Source organism: Vipera berus, assembly GCF_964194415.1.
Source record: "Vipera berus genome assembly, chromosome: 1".
Lineage (NCBI taxonomy): Eukaryota > Metazoa > Chordata > Lepidosauria > Squamata > Viperidae > Vipera > Vipera berus.
In genome coordinates this window covers 56,791,459-56,816,801 of record NC_138202.1, presented here as the reverse complement: position 1 = coordinate 56,816,801, position 25,343 = coordinate 56,791,459, and the positions used below count along the sequence as shown (strand labels likewise).

Here is a 25,343-nt window from a genome sequence, read left to right as displayed (position 1 = left end):
AATTTTTGTACAGTTATAAGAAGTTGACTTTGATGGTACAAAACTCACAGGAAAGCTTTAGATCACAGGAGTAACCAGAGATGAAGTTTATGTTGACAATTTATCACCTCTTCTCTGTCAAAGAAAAACATTTTAGGGTCTCCCTGTTAGCAATTGTATGCTATTCTTAAATTGTATTTTGAAAATGATAAGTCTGCCATCTGTCTTTTCTTGAGGATTCCTTCTTTTCTTTTATATTTCAACATGTTAACTTTACAAAATTGTATTTTTCAAAGCAGTATAAAATATGTGATGTCCATTATACAAACCTCTACCACCAGGATAAACAGGAATGTAAATCTCTTCAGATTTTAAGAGCTATAGAACAATTGAAATATATATTATCAGTGAATGTTACTTTTTTCATTTATCATATTATCAATGATAGACATTTTGCCCCTTAACAAAAATACATAGTTTGCAATGGTGGCAAATATCTTGTAGCTCGGGTGTAAAATGAGGGTGAAGGTTCATTCTCTGAGCATGTGGGTTGGTTCCCGAATGTTGGAATTGGTCAGGTGTGGGTGTGTCAAGAGAGATTCTTGGGATGGGTGAGGTGTCAGTCATCAGTGAGAGTCTTGAGATGGCTCTTGGGATGGGGAGGTTACACCAGGTGAGGGTCATTGGGAGGTGTGCTGGGGGGATTGTGGGGTTCATAGGCTGGTTGTAGGTCAATGTGTCTGTTGATGGAATTGCTTGTGGGGTGCCAGGCTTCAATGAACTCATGAGGGTGGTGGGTGGTAGCGTGGCTGATGTTTTTGTGTTGTTCCAATCAAACTGGTGCTGTTTTGTGTTGGTGTAGGTAGAGATTAAGGATTTGGGATCGTGGCGTTTGACTGACAGCCGGTGTTCGTGGACCCTGTTTTTTAATTGGCATGATGTTTGTCCCACATAGAATTGGTTGCAATCATTGCAGTTGATTTTGTAGATTACATTGTTTCTTTCATCCTTCTGTGCCTTGTCTTTGGTTCTGAATAATTACTGTCAGAGTGTAGCTGTTGGTTTGTGGGCTATTGCTATTCCTAGGGGTTGGAGAATTCTGTCTTTTATTTCTGACACCCCTTTTGTGTATAGTAGGATTAGTTTTAGCATGGTGTTTTGCTGTCTGGTGTGTTGTGGTTTGGGTGCTGTGTGTCAGAATATGAAGTTTTGGGGATAGCCACTATGGAGAAAGATGTCAAGCAGCCATTTCTGTTCCACTTTTCTTAGTGTTGTGGTGCTACATTGTGTCCTGATCCTTCTGAAGAGGTTCTAGACACAGCTTCTTTTGTGTGTGGTGCGGTGGTTGCTTGGGAAGCTGAGGATCTGGTCTGTGTGCGTGGGTTTGCGATAGATGCAGGTTTCCAGTTCTCTATTGTCTAGCCTCCTTATGTCAATGTTGAGGAATGAGAGTCTGTTGTCTGCTTTCTCTTCACATGTGAATTTGATCCTGGGAAATATGTTATTGAGTAGGTGGTATGTTTCTTCAATTTGGGAGTGTTTGATGATGACCAAGTTGTCATTGACATAGTGTATCCAGAATTTTGGTTGAATGGTGGGTAGAGCTATGGATTCGAGTCATTGCATGACTGCTTCTGCTATTAGGCTTGATATGGGTAATCTCATCAAGGTACTTTGTACTTGCTTATAGATTTTCCTGTTGAACTTGAAGCATGTGTTGAGGCATAGACCCAGGTGTTTCATGATGGTTTCTGTGGACATAGAGTGTTCTGTGGTGGCATCATCTTTGTGAGTATGGTGTTTAGTGAGCAGGTGGTGTATGGCTTATTTAGCCACGTCAATATCAATCGAGGTGAAAAGAGCGGTGACGTCGAAGGTGATCATGATTTCTTCCTTGCTGAACTTGGTGTTCTTGATGCATTGGAGAAATTGTTCTGGGGAGTTTATTAAATGGGTTGAGTGCTGAGTTTCCTTTGCAGGGTTTCTGCTAGTTTGTACTTTGGTGTTCCAGGTAGAGACACAATTGGGCGTAAGGGGGTCACATATTTGTATATTTGGGGGAGTCCGTAGAACCTGGGTATGGAGGAGTCTTGTGGTTGCCTGTACTTTCTTTCTAGTGGTGTTAGCTGTTTTTCTTTTTCCATTTTTCTTCGGGTGTCTTTTATTTTGTTCTCTAGCTGTTTTATTTGATCATTGTGATTATTTGGTAGGTGTTGATGTCATTTAGATGGTTTTTGGCTTTGCTGATGTAGTCAGTTTTGTCCATTACTACTTTCAGTCTGCCTTTGTTTGCCGGTAGGATGACAATGTTTCCATCTTGTTTCAGTGTCTTTAGTATTCTCCTCTCTTTTTGACTGAGTGTTTCATTTTGTCTGTTGCATTGCATCACAACACCCATCACAAGACCCTCACTTGACACACCCACATCTGGCCATCCTAATACCTATTGAACACACAAAGCCTTTACAAACAGACACTGATACTGTCATCCCCTAAACTCTGCTGAAGGTGTTACCTAGTCTGGTAATGAAACGTTCAGAAACCAACCCACAAGCTCAGAGAACGGAACCTTCACCCTCAAAAATACATAGTTTCTATTGCAAGAGAATTCCATGCAAGAATTGCCATAGAGAAAAGCAAAGAAGCAATTAATGTGTGTTGTCTATTTGCTATGGCACAATTTTATTATTAATAGTGCTTTTCTGAACTGAAAGTCATCTTCAGGAAAGCATGCTACGTGTTGCTATCTAGATTACATCTCTCAAGATGTGAATGTGACAATTCTATTCTATTGGTTGCATGCTAAAATAGATAAATATTACTGGAAAAGCTGTTCCCTTTCTCTTCCATATATAAAATGTGCTTATATTGATAGGGTATTCATGATACTGTAAATTCTATCACTGATTTTGACCAGTTCAAATTGATTCTGCACGAACTGCAAATAATGAACCCTATAGGCAGAGGCAAAGGAGAAAACAATTTATTCAGCCATATAAATAGATGCAAACTGTAATGTATATTTAGCCACAGATTTTATCAGATAATGCAGCCAATACTCTTCAAAGCATGAAGAGTTATTCAACAGAGAACATTAGGTCAATGCCCTGCCTTACCTTTAATTTCTCTGTTAGGCTAAGTAATAAGATAAAGTGTGAATTGGGACGGGAGAGAGAAAAGCTTTCTCCTTTGAAAGAGGAATGTTGTGTTGAAACTTCCTAAAGTATAATTATATAGAGATGGGCTCATATATGGCAAAACAAACAAAAGCAAAACAAAACCACATCAGTTTACTCAAACTGGGTTCACACATCGTATAAACCATAGTATTACAGGCTTGACTTTGGCTTAGCATAATGTGGTGTATAAAAGTGTTTTATGACTTAATGTGTGAACTAACACCTTGACTACTCCAATAATACTTAAAACAAAAAATGTGATCCTATGGTGTCTAAATTCAGCTTGCATTCCTGCCTGTTTTAAATTTCTATTAAGGCATTTACCAGAGAAGGGGAGGAAGTGTTGATATCCAATTGTAATGATACTTGTGTAAAATAATAAGGTCATTGCCCTACAATTTTTACTATGTGGATTCTGCATTAGTATGATTCACAATCACTGTCCTAGGTATGCTTTGAGTAGTAACACTGATATCCATGGACCTGGCTGAGAGACTGCAGTTTATTCCTGGATATGCTATTATCACTTATGACATACTCATTTGAATGGAGTGGGATCTTCTGATAGGTATCTTCCTAAACAGACCCACAAAAGGAAAGCTGATAGATAGCAACTTTTGTCATGGAAATGTGTATTTATATATATACAGTATACAGGTAGTCCTCAACTTACAACAGTTTGTTTAGTGACCAATCAAAACGGCACTGTAAAAAGTGACTTATAACCATTTTTCACACCTATGATTGTTGCAGCATCCCTATGGTCACATGATTTATTTTGGGATGCTTGATAACTGACTCATATTTATGACGTTGCAGTGTCCCAGAGTCATGTGATCCCCTTTTGCGACCTTCTGATAAGCAAAGTCAATGGGGAAACCAGATTTGCTTAACAACCATGTTGCTAATTTAACAACTGCAGCGATTCACTTAAGAAATGTGGCAAGAAAAGTCGTAAAGCAGGGCACAGCTCACTTAACAGATTTCTCACTTAGCAATATAAATTTTGAGCTCAAATGTGGCCATAAGTTGAGGACTATTTGTAATTCTCTAAGTCCTCACCAGCCTACTTTACTTCTGGAAACTTAGGCGATTCAGAAAGGAGCATATGCTAGTTGATTTGAAATAAGAATGAAATCATCAGGAAAAGTCAGCTTACTCACAGTTTGGCTCTTTCCTCAAGAAAAGAGTTAGTAGATGTCAGTTCCATTCATAAGGAGGGAAACAGAAAGCAAGTGTGGCAATTTGACTTTAGTTGAATTGTGTGTGTAAAAGCTGGGGAGAAAGATAATGAGCTCAGTAATATGACAAACCGCTTCAAGGATGAGGGTGCAAGTTCAGTAGCCATGTAGACCTCAAGGAAAAAAAAATCAAGACCTGTTTGGGTTGACATTAGTTGAAAAAGCAGGTTGGGACCACCAAATGGAGGGGGGTGGCAGAATCTAAGTCAACATAGGACTTCAGAAACCTCAGCCAAGCAACCAGACCCTTTTCTGTGACAAGCAGAAGCTGTTAAAAAGAAGGACATGTTTAATTACCTCTCTGGGGAATATAAACCAGAAAGGGGGTGAGGGGGATATGATTTCCTGAATAGTCTCAGAAAGAAGAGAAAAAGTGAGTTGAGAAGTAAGTAAAGAAAAGCTGGCTGTGGAACAACAAAGCAAATTGCAAGGGCTTCTTGAGCAAAAGTCACAGCAGGAGGGTGCAGGGGGAAAACCCCAGAGGAAGAAAGAAAGGGAGATTCAGCCCAGAAAAGGCAGCTGGGGAAACTGTCCAAGCAAGGAAAGAAACCCTTCTGGATATAGGAAAAATTGACAATGGGTGCAAAGTAGAAAGTGCAGTGAAAAGTTGGGGTTAGAAAAAGGCTGAATGAGAGAAAGGAAAGAAATGCTGCTAAGGAGAAGATCCTCTTACCTTGACTTCTTGTAGCCAAATTTAGGTAGATTAAAGCTGCCTAAAGCTAAGTCTGTGTAGCTGTCAAGGGTCCCTTCGGTTGTCCCCTTCTGCCACCAAATTAGGAGTCTTCCCGTCCTCTCAACAAGTGTGAGTGAAGCAAAATTAGGTCTCAGAATTTCCCAACTCAGAAACCTCTTAAACCTACCAGTGCAAAGAATTCTGTATCACTTGCCCAATTTCACTGTCTTAAGAAATAACTCTGAAAGAGGGATTTCCTTGCCATTTGAGCTTGTTATCCAGTCCATAATTTGTTCTTTTTTTTAAGTTGCTTTTCTCATTCCTATGCCATCCATATTTCTTCTATGACAGTGTGTCTCCCTGCACCATAGGCTTGGATTCTGCTCTCTTTGGGCACCTCTCTTTTTGAAAAAATGCTTTCCTGACCAATTCTTTTTCTTCTGAATGCTGCCTTGGTTCCCAACTAGTTTCTTAGCAGGCTCGGTGACAGAGTTTCCTAGAATGTATTCACTGGAAGACCAAATACAGTACCTTCCGTAACAGTGATAAACAATGTGCTGAATCCTCTTTTTTTTAGGAAAGCCTGTTTCCAATTACTCAGTCCCTTTTGTTATGTGAACTAAACTATAAGCATTTCCTGTGGTTTTTGTTTTTCTTTTTCTTTTTGTAAAGTGTATTAATTGCAGAGCTTCATCACCCTGGAAATAAATGGGTAATTTTCATTTTGCAGAGCATCTTAGTTATTATTTGGTATCTACTGACTAAATCCTGCAGTGAAATTATCATTTTTTTTTAAAAAAAAAAAAAAGCACTAGTAATAGGCATTTCTGACATTAATGGCTTTGGGTTTTGGAGTCCATTACTAAACATGTTTATTTTGTATTTACTTTATAGAACAAAACTTTCCTTTATTCCAGTGGGAGCGAAACAGAGTATAGGCATTGTCAGAATGAGGGTTACGTACCGATATTTCTTTCCACCTACCTCTTCCCTCATCTGGTATGACTATCTCTTTCCCTGTTCATGAGTACAATAATAATTCACAGAAGCCCTGTTTGCCTAAAAATTTACATAGGAAAACATGCCCAATTGATGGTTTTGAATTCGACTTTTCAGATCTGCAAGTAATGGCAACATGGATTGTTAACATGAAAACAAAGGGTTGTGAACCTGAAACTAGATTACATTATACTAAATCCTCATGTTTTAAAATGTTTGATTTTTACTTTTATGGTCGGCAACAACATATCCTCTTTTACCCTTCCCTGATTCCTTGGATCTTAGCTGCCATAATCAGAGAGTTGAGATGGTAGAAGGTGAGTGACATGGATTTTCTCAGAAAGCAGAAGGGTGGATAGGAAATAATTTTGACTCTACTTGTGTTATAGTGCAAAGTATTTTAAATTATTTTGGTAGTTTGATGGCTTGGGCTTGAATGGGCAATTAAAACCCATTATAAACACATATGCACATTTCTATTTGTGTGCATATGTAGAAAGAAAGAAATTAACAGTGATAGAATCAGCAAAGCTGTCAGCTATTTTTGAACTATTCACTATTGCTGGGACTTAGCTTAGGAGTCTACCCCAATGAATCTTGGTTTTAAAAATTTATCACTGCACCTTGGGGATGAAACATTACACTTGATGCACTAATGCAATGGCAGACCTCTTCCCTGACCTACAGATGTTCATTAAATTGTTTGAATACATCTTGACTTGAATATGTTGTTTATGAATTGGCTTGGTAATCATTATTAGGGACCCTAAGCAAAGCTATACCAATTGCTCAAATATGTAAACAGGGCTATGTGCATACGAAATCATGTTCCCTTTAATTTACTTGGGTGATAAATTAATGTCACAAAGAGCTGAGAATGGGGGGGGGGATTAAAAATGAAAGCAAGGCCTGAAGTCTGCAATTCAAGGCATAAGCTTCAAGCTGTTGGCCTGGAGGAGTCCAGAATGTATCCTAAGAACCCAAGGAAAGGAATGGTCACAAATGGTCAAGCTTGTGAATGTGGTGGCAACATTGGGAGGTTGCCTGGCACAGGCTTAAATAATGCAATAAAGTCTCCTCAAGGCCCAAATATTGTTAATTCTCCAAAAATCTTAAATCTGCAAGACCCATACTACATATAATGTCCCATACCCTCAAATGTAGTGACCATTCAAAGTTATAATGGCACTGATAGAAGGGACATAACTATTTTTTACACTTACAGCAGTTGCAGCATCCCCATGGTTATGTGATCAAAATTCTGAGACTTGGTAACTGGCAAGTATTTATGACAGGTCCACTGTCCCAGGGTCATGTGATCATCATTTGTAGCCTTCCCAGCTGGCTTCCAACAAGTAAAGTTAATGGGGACATCTGGATTCACTTAATGACTATATGATCCACTTAACAACTGCAGTGATTCTCTTAACAACTGTAGCAAAAATGGTCATAAAATGGGGAAAACTCACATAACAACTTCTTTACTTATCAATGGAAATCTTTATGGTCATAAGTCACGGATTGTCTATCTGTCTGTCTGTCTGTGTATCTATCTATCTATCTATCTATCTATCTATCTATCTATCTATCTATCTATCTATCTATCTATCTATCTATCTATCTTGTCTGTCTGTCTGTCTGTCTGTCTGTCTGTCTGTCTGTCTATCTATCTATCTATCTATCTATCTATCTATCTATCTATCTATCTATCTATCTATCTATCTATCTAAAATGATAAATGTTTTGCCTAGGGATGTGAACATGATTTTAGAACTCTTTTGATGGAATACCATTCCGTATATCTAAAGTGGTTTTCAATTAATCAGGAAGTTATAAATGTAGTGAAAAAAAGTATTTTTACTTTTTTGATCCAAGTATTAAACAAGTATAAAAAAACCCTACACTAGTTAACCATAAGTTGAATATTGCAGTTAAGAAATAAAGATTCCTTTTGCAATAGTTCATGTGTTTTAAAATATTCCTGTATCAGAGGTTCAAATATTAATACAAATCTATAGCAAAGTTAATTCAAAGATATTCTATCAAGCAACTCCTTAGATAAATGAAAAATATAATTTCATGTTAATCAGTTCTTAAAGCTTAATAAAACTTTTTTTCTTATTTTTAATTGGTTGGTACAGAAACAAGTTGCCAGCAATAAACTGAATATTTCTAGAAACAACATCAAAGTACTCCACTACAGCGCTTTAATGTGCTAAGAGAAAGCAGTAATTCAGACATTTTAAACCACCTTTTTCCATTAGAATATGTTGCCCATCCATTATTCCACCTCCAGTACCCTCTGATTAATACCTAATTAAAATATCCTTAATCACTTCAGAAAAGAACAAGTGGGAATATTCACCCATTTACTATTGTGGATGATAATATTTGGGGGAACTAGCCAGCTTTTGCTGCTTTGAGTTGAATGTCCAAACCCTAACAGGAACTCCAGCAGCTCCATCTTTTGCCAAGTCAAATTCCCATAAATTCCTACCAAAATCACACAAAAATATAAAAACTGTTGGTTACAAGCAGTTGAATGGCCTTTTTTCTCATAACCAACTATCTGGATTTTGATTGGGTTAAAAGCAGAAGTGCACAACCTTTTCCTGGCCAAGATTCATACTTGGTCTAAATTGTTTGCTTGCAGACGCAATACAAAAGCTGAACATTGCATAGCTAAGACAAAGAAGTGGGCAGGACCAGTCAGAAACAAAATGTATTTTAGTGTGCAGCAGCAGCCAAAAAAGCTACCGGTAATATAATCCTGGGTTGTATAAACAGAGGCATAGAATCAAGATCACACGAGGTATTAGTACCACTTTATAAAACCTTGGTTAGACCACACCTGGAATACTGCAGCCAAAGATGTTGAAAGTTTGGAAAAAAAATCAGAGAAGAGCAACTAAGATTATCAAAGGCCTGGAGACTAAAATAAACAAAGAACGGCTGCAGGACTTGGGTTTGGCTAGTCTAAAGAAAAGAAGAAATAGGGGTGACATGATAGCAGTATTCCAGTATTTGAGGGGCTGCCACAAAGATGAGGGGGTCACGTTATTCACCAAAGCACCAGAAGGCAGGACAAGAAACAATGGTTGGAAACTGAACAAAAAGAGAAGCAACCTGGAATTAGGGAGGACAATTAATTCCTAACAGTGAGGACAATTAACCAGTGGAACAGCTTGCCGCCAGAAATCGTGGGGGCTCCATCACTGGAGGTTTTTAAAAAGAGGCTAGACAGTCACTTGTCTGATCTGGTATAGCTTCTTCTGCTTGAGCAGGGGGCTGGACTAGAAGGCCTCCAAGGTCCCTTCCAGCTCTATTCTATTCTATTTGTAAACAGCATTTCATTAATTTAAGTCAGCTAATATGATTGCTTTTTAGATAATATAACCTTTATTGTCATTTTATTATGTGGGAACATTGGCACACACTAAAAATGAAATTTAGTTGCTTGCTTTCAAAGTGTACGCATACATAACACACATATAAACATGCTGTATACAACGTATGTACTGTATAAACCTAAACCCTTACATATAAATAACATATAATTATTAATCACTATCCATCTTCAATCATAAATTTTCATATATTTAATAGTTTCTCTCTTCTCATTTCATTCTGTCATTCATTCAAGCAATTGCCTCTTGAAAAGGGTTGGGAATCCAATTTTCAAAAAAAGTAAGAATGGAAAGAGAGGTATGGCAAAAGAAAAAGAAAGAAAGTTGAATAAAGGCTGGATTGGGTCCTTGCTTTAGCAGCAAATGCTTAATTATATAAAGTCAATTTAAATCCCAAAGAGTATCAAAGTTCAAATCCTTCGAATGAAATTTTGGAAATGGGATCTGCCTGCCTGCCTGCCTGCCTGCCTGCCTGCCTGCCTGCCTGCCTGCCTGCCTGCCTGCCTGCCTGCCTGCCTATCTATCTATCTATCTATCTATCTATCTATCTATCTATCTATCTATCTATCTATCTATCTATCTATCTATCTATCTATCTATCTATCTATCTATCTATCTCTATCTACCTATCTCTACCTATCTCTAATCTATCTCTAATCTATCTCTATATCTATCTATCTCTATCTATCTCTATCTCTCATCTCTGTGCAAAAGTCTGGCTCTCTTGATTTCTTATTTCTGGAAATTAAAGCTATTTGGAAAGACAGGTTACAGCAAAACTAGGCGACTCCATATTATTTTTGGTGGTCATTCATTTCCTCATGATATTGCTCAGCATCTGCCATTATGCTCAACTGAAGGTCTTGCTGCATCTTTTTGCAAGGCAGCATAATGGATGCCTTGTATTCCTCTAATCTAAATACAACCTAAAACTGCTACAAAAGAAACATTTAACTCATTCACAACACAGAGATCCATAAAAATAAAGGAATACCTGTTTAATGTTATACTGATGAGTCTCTTTTTCTCTTCTCCTTATCTTGTTTTAATTAGTTTTTATTTCCAGTGTTGTAATAACTCTCTGAGAGTACCCATCCTGGCAGAATGTCTCCTTTTCATTCATCTTCTTAATCTTTCTGTACATTCAAAAGTCAGGCTACTCTTAGCTACAGTTCAGGGGTAGGGATGCGTATCTATTTGCCTTTCAAAACCACTGGAAAACAAAATATGAACTTTGAGAGATACAGTCCAGGAAAACCTATGTGATGGAATGTGCAGCTGAAGAAGTGTTGGGGGGGGGAATGTCAGCAGTAGCACTGTGGATTCCCAAGGAGGAGGCAGCCCATTCCAGAAAAAGGCCCAACCCAAGAGACTGCACAGTCTTAAACTGGATCAGGGAGGGAGGGGAGGGAGGGAGGAATAGGTTCAGGGTAGCCACATTGTAGAATCTCCCAAGGTACAGTATATCAGTTAAGTTAGAAGGTTATAGCTTTAGCCTGAGAAGATTCTGTTTATTAGCTGTAAGCAAATAAAGAACTGGATTCAAATGGATTTCACTGTGTTGTCTTTTGGCTTAAGCCTGACAACTCCCTTTTTCTTTTAGAACCACTGCAGAAATAATTATAACATAAAAGTTAGGCTTACATTAAAAAATTCTTAATATCTAGAATGACAATGAAAAACTAAGTATTGCAGATAATTGTATAGGTGACTTCATTTTTTCTTCTTCTATGCAGAAAACACTTTAGTGTAATTTGTTTGATGGTTTGTTTTATCTATCTTTTGTTTACCATATTGAGAATCACCTAAGCTAATGGGGGTAGGGAAAATCTACCTCAAATACAACCATTAAAAGATTTTTATTTCTAACTTCCATAATAGGAGATATTCTGAAGAATACTTAGTATTGGTTATCTTTCTGGGAGACATCTTAGGCACATAAAAATTCTGGTATTGATTTATTTTTCTTCCCACAGCTTGAAAGTCTAGCAGTTTTTATCAGGCTGTATTGTTTTTTATATATACATGTACACAGACACATTCCACTTTATCCCAAATATATTTATGACAATTCAGCCAAGACGATAAAGGCCTTTATACAAAGCTTATGTTTACTTTAAAGGATCTAACAGCAGGAGCAATTGTTGTGAGCCTGCAAGTGTTAGAACTGATGTTTCCTTCATTAGAATCCTACCACTTTTAGGCACCAAAAGCTTTCTGGTTTCTTGAAAATAAGCTGTTATTTTTAAAAATGAATTTCAAACTTTACCTATAAAAAGTATAATACAGATTGAGGTTTGTAAGAGAGACGTGTCCTAAGTTGGCTTTTCCCTTGGATTTCAGAGTTAATCAGAAACTAAGGATGATTTGTGTTAATGAGCCAGCATTCACCTAGAAAATGCTTTAGAAAATGGCTTGGCATCTGAAAGCAGGCACTAAGTTATACACTAGAATAATAAAGAACATGTAGATGGATGCTACCCTCAAAAATGATCTTGAAGTTCATTTTCAAGGTTACATATTACTTGCATGAATTAGGTTATGTTCTGGAAAATTTAACTGCTCTGAAATTAAGAAACAGTTTCACATACAATAAACCAAAATCAAGATGGGCTACCAAACTATGGTAGTCAAAGTCATTTTCTGGCTGGAGAAATGCTATATTTTTTAACATATGATTCCATTTATTATATACATACAGTTACAATGCAGCAAAATACAGAGAAATCCTAAGCATATTAGTGACTTGGCTGGAATTCATCGTCATGAGAAAGTAAATATCACAACACTACTCAGGTTGTATAAAGATAGAGAGTTGGCAATTACTTTCATAGTATGGTGCAGTGTGGTTCAAAGATATAATAGAAAAGTCCAACTTTATGGATTGATATGTTACAGGACAATGGTAGAGAGCTTAATGGATTAAAAGAATGTTGTACTTAGAATAATTCATGGATCTGTTATCAGTGACACAATGTACAATTAGCCAAGCTTTGTTTGGTGAGTCTTTGTCCATCTAACTGACATGAATGATTCAAGAGTACAAGTCACAGCAGGTGGCAGCACTTAAGTCATCTTGCATGATCTTAAAAAAGCTAAGGAAAGTCAGATCTGGTTTGTACTGGGATGAGACACCATTCAGGACTATATACTAGATTCAAAAACATCTAAAAGATAACAGTGATAAATCATTTTTACATTGTTGCTGAAAACTAACGTGAATAGCTCCATATGGTCAAAAGGAGCCAAACTTAGGTAGACTTTATAGAAAATAAAATGTCAGAGTTTCAATGCTGAAGAATTAGTTAAATTAAATATGTATAATTGGCAATTGTGTTTTCTGTAAGGATATTCTCAGAATTGAAGAACCGCAACAGAAATTTTCTAAACAAAGAATATGTTTTGAGAATACTAGACAAGAAGATATATAAACTGAAATTCATCTCAGAATATAAGTTTTAGTAAATATAAATATAAAGGGTGAGTTTTAATGACTCCCAACTAACAATATGAGGGAGGATTCAGTTCTCTGAATCTGGAGCTATATCAGCATGCTTACAGTTCTTATAGTCAAGTATTAAATCCTGGAAGCCAATAAATTGTTTTTTTCTGATTTTCTGATTTGAGCAACTTTAGAAAACACAGATATAGTATCTTTGGTTGGATGGACAGTGTTAGTATCTAAACACAATAGAACTCTAGTATCTCTGGAAACAATTAGGCCATTTAGAAAGTTATAGAATGTACTGTTTAATTTAAAAAAAAAAGATTTGACGCTTTTTCCCATGCCAAATTGACTTTATGGGGAAATCCAACTTTGAAAATAGGGAAAAGATGGTGATAGAGAAAAATTGGATAGAAGCAGAATTTTGACTTTGGACTAACTGATAGATGATGAGGATGATTTTTTAACATGCTCTTTCTTAAAGGATAAATATCTATCAGATATAACTCAATGGCAATATTAACAATTACAATATTTGTTAACAACATTGTTAAACCAGCAACATTTTCAGTTTCTAAGACTGCCTGAGATACTAGAACAACTAGCTAAATCCTTTAGAACTAAAAATCTGCTATTAGTTTTTATACATGTTTGTTATCAATAAATCAGTTCAATATGCAGATATTAAGAAATGAATGTAATAAAAATTAGAGGGTCCTATATTGTCTAGATCAGTGATGACAAACCTTTTGGAGACCGAGTGCCCAAACTGCAACCCAAAACCCACTTATTTATCACAAAGTGCCAACACGGCAATTTAATCTGAATACTGAGGTTTTAGTTTAGAAAAACAACTCCTACATTAACATCTTTTGTCTTAAAAGAAAACACAATAACAAAGCTTTCAATGACACAAGCAACTTTTTACTGAAAGGTAAAAGTTTGCATTTGGCACACTTTTGAACAATGAATGTGATTTTTGCTGTTGTATGCATGCTGATAATTTGTCTAACCTTGGCTTATACTTTGTAAGTTTGAGAGCAACACATGCAGCACTCAGGTCATCTGTTAGTCTGTTTCTGGTGTCAGATTTGATATAATTCAAAGCTAAAAACAGTGCTCTGTCTCCAGAGGCTTGTTTTAGCTAGGAAGGGGCTTGAGAAATGGCTTTTTCCTGCGAAATCTTAGTCAAAGAGCGAGGCGTGTGTGCCCATAGAGAGGGCTCTGAGTGCCCCCTCTGGCACGTGTGCCATAGGTTCGCCACCACTGGTCTAGATAATAAGATATTGTCTTAACTTCTGTAGCAAAAGTGTAAAGGTACCTCAAATAAGGACTTACACAACAAAGTCTAAATAATATTTAGTGTTTGTTTAAACAAAACAAAATAATATTTAGAATTCATTGGATTCCATTGGGCATGTATAGAAAAGGATTGTCAAAAGCAGCATTTTGTTGGAAATGTAATAAGGATAGTGTGTCTTTAAAACACATGCTTTTATAATGTCCCATACTTTTAGGAGCAAATAGTAAATTATATAGATATAATTATCCAACAAAAAATAAAATACTCAGATAATAATATTCTCTTGAATTACATACCTAGTATAGTATATGGTACTTACAGTGCTTTTTTTGTCATAGAATGCTCAGAACGGAGTTCCGGCACCTTTTTTGGATGGAACCTTGTAGGTTAGGCAAGGCGGGTTGTATGACATGTGTGAGTTCCGGCACCTTTTTCTTTTACAAAAAAAGCACTGGATACTTACTATAGTACAATATTCTCTTGAATTACACACCTAGTATAGACAACTGGATAATGCAATCGTAAACCCAATGCCAACCCTAACTCTGTGCTCTTACTATGGCCAAAAGACTGATACTGCAACATTGGAAAGATACATTTATGGTCCCTTTTAGTCATTGGATGGAAGACCTGATTGCATGTATATATAATATAATATAGGCCTCATTTATACAAAATACAGTGGGTTAAAAAAGTTGCATAAATATATCAGAGACATTATATATATATATATATATATATATATATATATATATATATATGTATATATATATATATATCTTAAATAATATTTGCAATATTATTGTTCAGTTGCTAAGTCATGTCTAAATCTTTATGACCCCATGGACCATAGCACACCAGGTGCCCTGCCCTCCACTGTCTCCCAGAGTTTGCCCAAATTCATGTTCATTGTGTCAATGACACTATCTACCAATCTCATCCTCTGCCATCCCCTTTGCTTTTTGCCCACAATCCTTCCCAACATCAGGGTCTTCTCCAGTGAGTCCTCTCTTCTCATTAAGTGGCCAAAGTATCTGAGCTTCAGCTTCAGTATCTGTCCTTCCAAAGAACAGTCAGGGTTGATTTCCTGTAGAATTGACTGATTTGATCTCCTTCTGGTCCAAGGGACTCTCAAGGGTCTTCTCCAACACCACAACTCAAAAGCATTAATTCTTCAATATTTGCATTAGATAAGTATATATAGAAATGTAGCTATTTATTGTTCTAATGACATACTATAGTTTTTTTTCTTTTGTTCATATTTACTTCATTTTTTGTTTAAGCATTTTTTGTTTTCTTTTTTCTTTGACAAAGTGTTATCACAAGCTCTATTATTTTTGGTTTTTGCTCTTTTTAATTATAAAGCAATAAAAATAAATTTAAAAATAAATCTGTACAATAATATCACTGGAATCACATTAGAAGATCAGCTCAGGAGCAAGTATTACAGTATATGAGAGTGTACGCAACCTATTAATCCAAGGAAATGATGGCACATTTTTATACTTATGATTTTCTGCAGATATACAGTGCAGATGGCACTAAAATATTATCAAGCAACTGCCAAATGCTGGCATGTTGAGGTTAACATCTAGATGTTAGCACAGCAAGGATTCCAGATGATGTCATAAAGGATTTGCAATTGGCCTCTGAGTAAAGAGGCTGAAGTAATTTTTAATGCAAATCATTTAAGCCATAACTTAAATTGCAAGTAAATCAGATTTCTTAATCTGTTTGCAGACACAAGTTTCAGTCGCCCTAAGATGACACCTTAATAACTTGCCATTGGATATATCAATTTGTATTTGTAACTCTCATCATCTTAAATCTCTCTGCACATGATCTGCTGTGGAGGTCATATCAAAGAGATTCTTCCATCAGTTCTAAATTGATCTAACCCAATCTTATACAATGCATTACTATCTTGGTATCTTGTCACAAAGGTGTTTCTTTTTTTAAAAAAATTGTAATATATAATTTTGGAGAAACCTGTACATTTCAGTCATACTAATTCCTAGTAAATGTTTGGGGGATTGCAGTCTCAGCCACCATTATATTTGCTGTATTATATCAAATAGATTCTTGAGATTATTTTAATTTCCCACGTATAACTTAACAGCACTCTGAACCATGAATCCTAATGCTGATTCCTTTGTTATGGAGACTTATGTTAAACAGAAATACTTTTTACTTTGTAGTTGCTACCCTTTCGTTCCTGGTGTCAGTTTATATTTGACTGCCTGGGCAAATATTAAAGTGTTGCTCCTTCTGATGATATACTTGCCAAGAGCTTTCCTGAAGCAATCTGCAATAGATAGTTCTTGTGCCAAAAGTGTTAAAAAAATTATACCAGTGTTTACTGCCAGTTGACTGTGTTCAGTTTTAATTTGTTTCTTAATCTACTTTTAAAAAATGGTCAGTGTAGAAATACTTACAGCCATCTTTTTTAAATTTGAAAAGTAAATGCATGGGTAGTAGATTTGTTGTTTACGTTGTCAAATAGAAAAATATGGTATGTGATTTTTTTAAAAAAAATTGGCACGTAAGATTATTAACAAATACTGAAAGGAAAACTTTAAGCAGTCTGGTCTGATTTGCTGTGATGATGGTGAAGAATTATTACTCAAGTCTCACATGTAGTGAGTTATATCAGAAAATGGTGTGACATATGATGCCATGGCAATACTTATCCTATTAGGTTGCCATAAATCCAATTTTTGCAATATGGATTCAGTTTTTGTAACAGAAATTCTGTTTTATTGTTTATTTTCAAAAAGTGACATAATTTTGCTTTGTTTCATTTGTTACAATTTTGTTTTATATGAAATAGAAAAAGAAATATTTCAAAACAGATGAACATTGCAGCTAGCATATACTGTCCTTTAAGAACAGAGGTGTCAAACTTGCAAAGTCACATGACATGTCGCAACGTATCGTGACTTTTTTACCATTGCCGGCAATGGGGTGGGTGCACTTTTGCCATGACGCATCCGGCCCGTGGGCCAGCAGTTTGACACCCCTGTTCAAGAATAAAATTAATATTATTTGGAAACAATTAAGGATTGAGCTAGTTTGGTACAACTGCTTATAAGCCAAATTAAGGCTTGAAAAACATAAGTACAAGTTGCCATTCAACTGTTAGTTTACTGATTATCCTAGGTTCAGTCACAAACTAACAAATCAATTTTATAGAGTTACTATAATAATAAAACAGATTGAGGTCCATGATATCATCTTTTTAGGGGCAGAATGGACTATAAATGAAATTACAGTAATCAAGTCATATATGTGATTGTCTTTCCAGGATCTGAGTCCAATATTAATAGAAATGAAATTCTATGGAGAAAAACATTGAAGCCCCATCCTAAATGGATTTTTGAACGTAATTTAGGATTTGGATTGGTAATTTCTTCACCTTATTCACCACTATAAAAACACTCCTGGGGCAAATGTATGGATCACTGAAAATATTGTTCATTTTGTTTATTGATAAATATTTACCAGTGATCACAAAGATATTCATAAACAGGATGCAAAGATCTTCAGATCAAAAAATCATTGAAAGAGACACTGAAGTTAGCAACTTTTCTTAGCTTCATTTTTATAAGTCTTTACCAAAGCATAAGAGAGAGACATGTTTCTCCCACCTATTTATTTCCACTAAGTCCCATGTAATTTAACCATGCTGATTAGTAATAACACAAATAAATGATTAAATTTGTATGCCATCTGATTCACAATGATTCTGACATGTTTACTATGACACTTGCTGAAGCTCCTACTTTAACTTCTTTCCAGAAGCAATTGAAAACAGGTCTCTTGGAGGGGGAGGGGGAATACTTCAGTATAATCAAGGCTTATTTTATGTTACTGTATGTTTATTATTTTAAATGAACTATTAATGCTTAAATTGTTCATAATGCATCCTGAATAATTAAATGAACATTCATCATTTTGAATGGATCATAGCAAGGAAATAATGTTTCAGGTTTGTGGTAGTGTATATTAGATAGATATTAGATATTAGATAGATAGATAGATAGATAGATAGATAGATAGATAGATAGATAGATAGATAGATAGATAGATAGATAGATAGATAGATGACAGAAGAGTGGGGGGGAGAAAAAGGAGAGAGAGAGAGAATTCAGTAAAGTCTAACCCCAGTAAATAAGCACTTCAAATATGTTTGCCATTAAACTATAAGTTGCAAACAGCATTATTGCTGTACTTGCAAGAAGTAAATAGTAGACTTTAAATACAGAATGGCATTTTGAAGTTTTACCCTTTGATATTAACATATTTCAAGCAATTTAGTAACTTTCATGAAACAAGTATATATTTATAATAGATTTTTTTATTATCTTATTATATGTTAGTCACTAAAAAGCAGTATGTTTCCATGCATCTATAGATTTGAAATCCATTTTCCATGAAACAAGCATGAAAAAATAAGTGGTGATAACTAAACATTCCTGACTAGGCCTAGTTGGAAGAAATATATTGTATTGTAAATGTCTCATCTGTAAATCCTCTTTATTTTAACTATTTCTTCATTATTTAATGAGGACTCACAAAAATTAGCTGTTTTGGTGATATTTTTACAATTTCATCTCTAGAAATATCTTAAAGTATTCATAAGAAACTTTGTTATTGAAGGTACATTGTATTTATAAAGTTAGCCAATAATTATCTTATTTGTACAGGTGAAATTGATGCAAAATGCAAATATTGCATCAATTTCACCTGTACAAATGAGATAGTTATTGGCTAACTTTATATATAATGTACCTTCAATAACAAAGCCACAGTTGCTGTAATTTTTTAAATTAACAATTTAGGTGCCTTTTAAAAACATTATGGAAAATAATAGTTTCAAGCTGGTTTTCATAGCTTGAATTCTCTTTGACATTCTGTGCAGCTGACTGTTAAAGAACTTGCTAATGGAAAATGGTGCTTTGCAGCTTCTAGTCAACATTAATAATCTGCACCCATTATTTGCAACCAAGTTCTCTTGATTCATATTCCACTTTGAAAATATATCAGTGAAAGAAGTGTCTATCTCCCAAAAAATCTTTATTGAAGATGGCGCTGACAACTTCTGCATTAGCATCTCATCTTAAAGGTCTTTAATTGGATGAACTACAAAGATTAAACTCCTTTTTCTAAAATAAATAAACCAATGATTTCAACTCAGTGCAAAGTTAAGAATTAAAAAGATATTTAAGTACAAATGCAAAAATCACACATTCATACAAGTCAAACTGAATGGTTATGAATTATATTTGTTATTGCCTTGATTTATTCACAGTCAGCATAGCTATTTATTTAAGGAGGTACAGAAGATACCTTAACAACTGAAGTAAGTGAAATCTCACCCGTCTTTCTCATGCCCATGAAGCTTCTTGATTAAAAATAAAGGTTTTAAATTAGGTCCTTTCTCTCCGTAAATCTTTATGCATTTATTTCAAATTCTAAGTGGTCAGAGTATTAGACTAGTTCTGGGGAGGCTTAGACCCAAATTCACTTTCAGGCATGGAAGCTGAAAGGAAGATTTTGGCCAATCATTATGTCTCACCTACATCTCTACCTTGCAGAGTTACAGCTGTGAGATAAAACAGAAGGAAAAAGTAATATGTATGTTATAAATGCTAAGCTATAAGTGCAGAGTCCCAGATAAGCCAATCCACCTGCAAAAAGAGTGCCAACAACTTCATAAGGGAGAGATGCTGTTTATCATATAGAGAGAGACATACCTAGACATTCTCTTTTGGAGAGAGAAGTTTTGAATCCTTTTAAAACAAATGAAGAAATATTCTGGTAGAACTGGAAGAAGCAACAAAGGGAAAAAAACTGAGTACTGAGATTGAGTAAAAGATTGGGGGTTTCTCCATCTCCAGAGCAGCCTTAGAATTAGTTTATTGTAATCACCAAAAAATGGGAGATCCAGCAATAATTGAGGCATAAAGAAAATATGTTTCAGGAAACCTGTATCTCGGGAAAGATTTACTTGGGATGTTGTACTATTTTTAATTAATGCTTTATTATATTGTACTGTTTCTTGTCTTTTGCATACTAACTGTACAAGATAGGAAATGTGTATTCATTGAGCTATAACACTTCTGTAGAGACTTGCATTTTGAAATATTAAACTGACTTCTGTTCCAATCTATTTAAGAGGCTTTTTCCCATTTGTAGCAGACATTGCCATCTTATGCTATTTCTGGGGCGTCTCCTTTGCATGTTCTGCTGTACTGTATTGTCATTATTCCGTTAAGCTGAAATCCTGATTATGGCAAGTCCTCCTCTGCATTTATTTATTTGTTTCCAAAACACAGAGGTAAAGTGTCTTTAAAACTAAGGTCAAAAAGAATGGAATATATTTTTCTTTTTTTAATAAAGTTTGATTTTGCTTATCTCTGATGAGATTGTTCTATCTCCCGAGAAGACAATCTCTAGTGACCTACCTCTAAGTTATATAGCCATGAAATTGAATTACATAAATTATTTCATCTTTTTACATTTTTATCACCAGAAAAGGAGTTTAGATTGCAAGCACCTTGACTAATAAACAGAGGCTCATGTGCTTTAGAAGTGACAGCAGGAAATAACATGTTGTTAAATCAAAGCAGAAGTCATGAAGACACAGAGGGTATCGGAGATAGGAGGTCTGAAGCCTCCCACTTTCCAAATTCTAAATTAATCTGATCAAACTGCTGCATTGATTTCCTAAAGGAAGGCAGAGTACAAACGTGCATCTATGTACTTTAAAGCAGGGCTTTTCAACTTTTTCACCCACTGTACCACTTTTAGGATATGACAACATCCGAATACCACCTAGCCTAGCAAGGTGTCAAAAACTTGACCAAAAAAAAGTGATGAAGTACAGGTAGTCCTCGATTTACAACAGTTCACTTAGTGACTGTTCGAAGTTACAATGGCACTGGAAAAAGTGCCCCCCAAGCCACAGCTGAGCAAGACACCTGCCTGCCTGCCTGCCTGGCTGCACTCCTCCTCCTGTCCGAGGTTTTCATTGTTGTGAGCATTTCTGTTGAGGATTGGCAGCAGGTGTGGGGTTGGGGGGGATGTTTGGTTTTTATTCCCTCCCCCCATCTGCTGGGTGGCTGCAGCAGGTTTTGGTCACTTCACATGACCCTGGGACACTATGACCATCATAAATATGAATCAGTTGCCAAGCATCTGAATGTAAATCACAAGACCCTAGAGATGCTGCAACATTCCAGCTGATCAGCACTTCTTCTGGGCTCAGCAGAAGCTCTGGGATCAGTGCCAAGCTCCAGCTGGAGCCTGGCACTGATCCTGGTGCTTCCGCTGAGCCCTGACAGCCCTGCAGTTCCAGCCATCTCTAGCTCGGCTTGTGCGGTGCTGCCACCGGTTCAGCTCATTCCCCTCCCCCACTACCACTTTTCTAGGATGGTCATGTACCACCTGCCAGGTGCCAATGTACCACAGGTGGTACCCATACCACTGGTTGAAAAGCCCTGCTTTAAAGTATTTATTACCAGTTTTGACATATAAATAGTTGTGGTAATAAGCGAATGGAAATAATAGTTCAAGCAAATTTCTCCAGGTTCCCTTAACATCATACTTAGTACAGTACAATAATTATTATACAGATATTATTGTAATCTCATTTGAAAATAATTTGAATATAGTGTCAAAACTACCCTTAAATTATATTGTCATGTTTTGCTATATGCATTGGCTTTCAGTTCATTTAATTAAAGTTTATAACTTTTTCATGCCATGTGACAAAGTTATGTTTAAGACAAACTTTTCTCATAAAAATCCTACACAGTGTTGTCAATTTGTAATGTTTCAATCTAACTCCCACAACCCCTTCCATTATCCATGTTGGTCTGGAACATCTGAAGCACTAGCTTGCTTATTCCTGAATTTTTTATATATTCCAAATGTCCTCATCAAATACAGCAAACTATATGACATCCCACATACCGGTATGAAATAATTATTACAACCATTCCATATTGTGTAGACCTATATTAAACTATATATGAAACATGTGGATTAACTTTTTATCTTTTGGAGAAAATATGTTTATGCTGCAATCATGTAGGGTTTATTTTTAAAGCTGATCTTAATGTGGACACCATTTGATCTCATCATAATCACCTATAAGACAAATGTATTAAAATCAATAAAAATCTGACACTGGGGAAAGACCAAAGATTAGCCTGACAAACTTATGTAGAGAAGCTTTTCCTACCAATATTGGCTCGATTTCTAACACACCTTACAAGAACCAGATTGGCAAAAGTTGCCTTTCAGGGCAACTATTAAAGGCAGTATCATTTACACAAGGTTTCTGTTCATTTAAGATCTTTGGCTATAAAACATTTTTCAAGACCAGGTTGCTAAATAGAATCTTTGCCAGTTCAGAGTCGCAAAGGAGCCCAATAAATGTTAGAATTCATATGTCAGTGTTAGGGAGCAACCATTAAGAAAATAAATGCATCATTCAAGTGACATATGTTAACCTGGAAGTATGTATTCATTTCATTATGTGTTAAAAATGGCAGATATGCAGAATATTATTCCAAAATTACAAATTTAAATAATTTTTTTAAAAAAAATTTAGAAGATGATGCTATTACCTCCACTAAAAAAAAATTGCTGCATATTTACTCACTGTTTCTAACCCTGCTGCTTATAAAGTAGTTATTTGTAAAATGGTACAACCTGCTACGTAAGAAAGAAGCTCCTAAATAAAGGCCAGTCACTTACTTGGTTGTCATCCCATTAATAATCTTTTTCAGAACTTCCCGTCACCTCCTTGTTCCTACTTATAACCCCTAGAGCAGGGGTGTCAAACTCAATTTCATTGACGGCTGCATCAGCATTGCGGTTGCCCTCAGGGGGCCGGGTGGGTATGGTCTGGGTGGGTGTGGCCTACTGGGTGGGTGTGGCTAGAGTGTTTATGGCCTACTGGGTGGGCATGGCCAGCTCTACATCGTTGCATCAAGGGTGCCTATGGGGGCCTGGGCAGGAGTGGGAGAGATCTGGGGGTCTCTGGCAGAAGGAGGGTCTCTGGGCCAGGGCCAAGGCAGTGGGGGCCGTTCCCTCACTGTTTCCAGGATGGCTTCGTGGGCCACATGAAACCACTTTGCGGGCTGGATCTGGCCCCCGGGCCTTGTGTTTGACATGTCTGCCCTAGAGTCACTCATCCATCCATGATTTACAGATCCTTTTAGCTGTTTTAAACCCAGCACGGTTTCCTACTGACCAGCTGGCTTGCAAATACTTCTTCCATTTCATGGTTCTGAAAAAGCATGATGTGCAGATGGAATACCAGGGCAACAGCAAATATCCAATACTATCATGTATTAATTAACACTAAGAATCTTTCATTAGTTGACACCTCTCAGTGAAAGTTGATTGGTCTACAAAAGTGTAGAATAGCAGGTGATATATACTGAAACTGAATAAATGTTTAAGAATGTTATTAGCCTGATGTTTTCTTTATCATTCTTTGATTCCCTTCCTTTGATTCTACTTTTGTATGAATGACTTCTAATTCCATGCTTATGTTTTGTATTTTCATATGTAATAAATCAAAGTAAGAAACAGGATGATTCCTCCTTTATTTTTTTTATAATGAAGATAAAAGAAAAAGTTTGGTGTAATGGTTAAGGCACCAGGTTACAAACCAGGAAAATCTTTGTGTCCATTTACCTTGGGTACAAAGCTGGATGACTTTGGACCAGGCGCTCTCTCAGCCCAAGAAGGGCAAAACACACCTGAAATCTTACTAAGAAAAATGTAGGAACATATCCAGGCAATCTCCAGGAGTCAATACCAACTTGAAAGCACATACACATGAAAATTGGGAGTGTGTTTATGATCCATTGGTTGCTCTATAAATAAACATACCACATACATATGCCTAATATTCAGTTTATAGGAATGGAAAAAAATTATGTTCTCACAGATCAAAAATACCATGCAATAATTCTGTATCTTCAACCTGATTTGACTCTTGCACAAACTGATTGGTTCCTGATTATTCAGTGTGCTAGGTCAAAAGCACAAGAAAGTATTTACACATGTCAGTAATATTTGATTTACCTTACTATTAGTGTATTAAATATAACCTGGAAATTATTATTAATCATAATAGAATTGCTGCTACAATTTCCAAATAAGGGTCATTTTTTCCATCTTCATTTTGTACTGTAAATCAGCAGCCCCCGATCTTTTGGGCTCCAGGGACCGGTTCCGTGGAGCCAGGTTTTTCTGCAGACCAGAGAGGGTGTGGTTTCGTGTGTGCTGCCTGCATCCCACCAATGGGGCTTCGCTTGTTTGCATGTACCTGTTTCTGGCATGCCGCAGTCCAGTGCCAGTCCATGGACCGGAGGTTGGGGACCCCTGCTATAAATCTTTCTTTTGACTTTCCAGATTACATTTTGTCCTTCAGTAACTGAAAACTCCTCTTGATTTTAGTTTTGCTACATTTGAAACATTGAGCTATTATGTTCTTTCTTTATTAGCATGAGAGAGAAAATTCAGAACATGTTCACAGACAGTATTAATATGCTTAAGACAAATACTGGCAGTGACTAAATGCAATTCTGGCTGTGTTAAATGCTCTGTATAGAAATTATACTGTCTGCTGAAAGAATTGCTTTCATATTTGTCTCACACAATGCTTTTACTCTTTGTTGTTTTGCAGGTGATCCATATAACAGGAAGGTTACGACTAAGAGTGTCGCTGTCTCATGGGCGGACTGTCCCAAGCCAAATCATGGGGCTTGTTGTTGTTGCTCATGCCCTGCCCCCTCCTACAATCAATGAAGTCAGAATTGACTGCCATATGTTTGTTACACGAGTAAACATGGACCTCAATATCATTTACTGTGAAAATAGGTATTACATTTGGGCTATTTTATTTTGTTCATGAATTCTCTACCGAAATACACATTTTGGGGCTAGAGCATTTCTTTCATGCGACAATAATTATAATGCAGATGTATGTGTTCCTCTGATCAATACGCAGAAAATGAGAGCTTCATTTTGAGATTTGGAAAATTGAACTGGAATCTGATTGACTGTTAGTTGCCTAGGAAGTTAACTAGAAA

The 25,343-nt window shown here is 36.2% G+C and overlaps 1 protein-coding gene across 5 annotated transcripts in view; it reads left to right on the top strand.

The window, feature by feature from the left end:
* NPAS3 (neuronal PAS domain protein 3) overlaps positions 1-25,343 on the top strand; it is a gene marked incomplete at both ends in the record, with an annotated part of 788,541 nt that overhangs the window by 734,483 nt on the left and 28,715 nt on the right. For all 5 annotated transcript variants that reach the window (XM_081337596.1, XM_081337595.1, XM_081337594.1 and 2 more), the window contains one exon: positions 24,938-25,131. In XM_081337596.1, the coding sequence (XP_081193722.1) occupies positions 24,938-25,131 (194 nt within the window). The remainder of the gene's footprint in view (positions 1-24,937; positions 25,132-25,343) is intronic.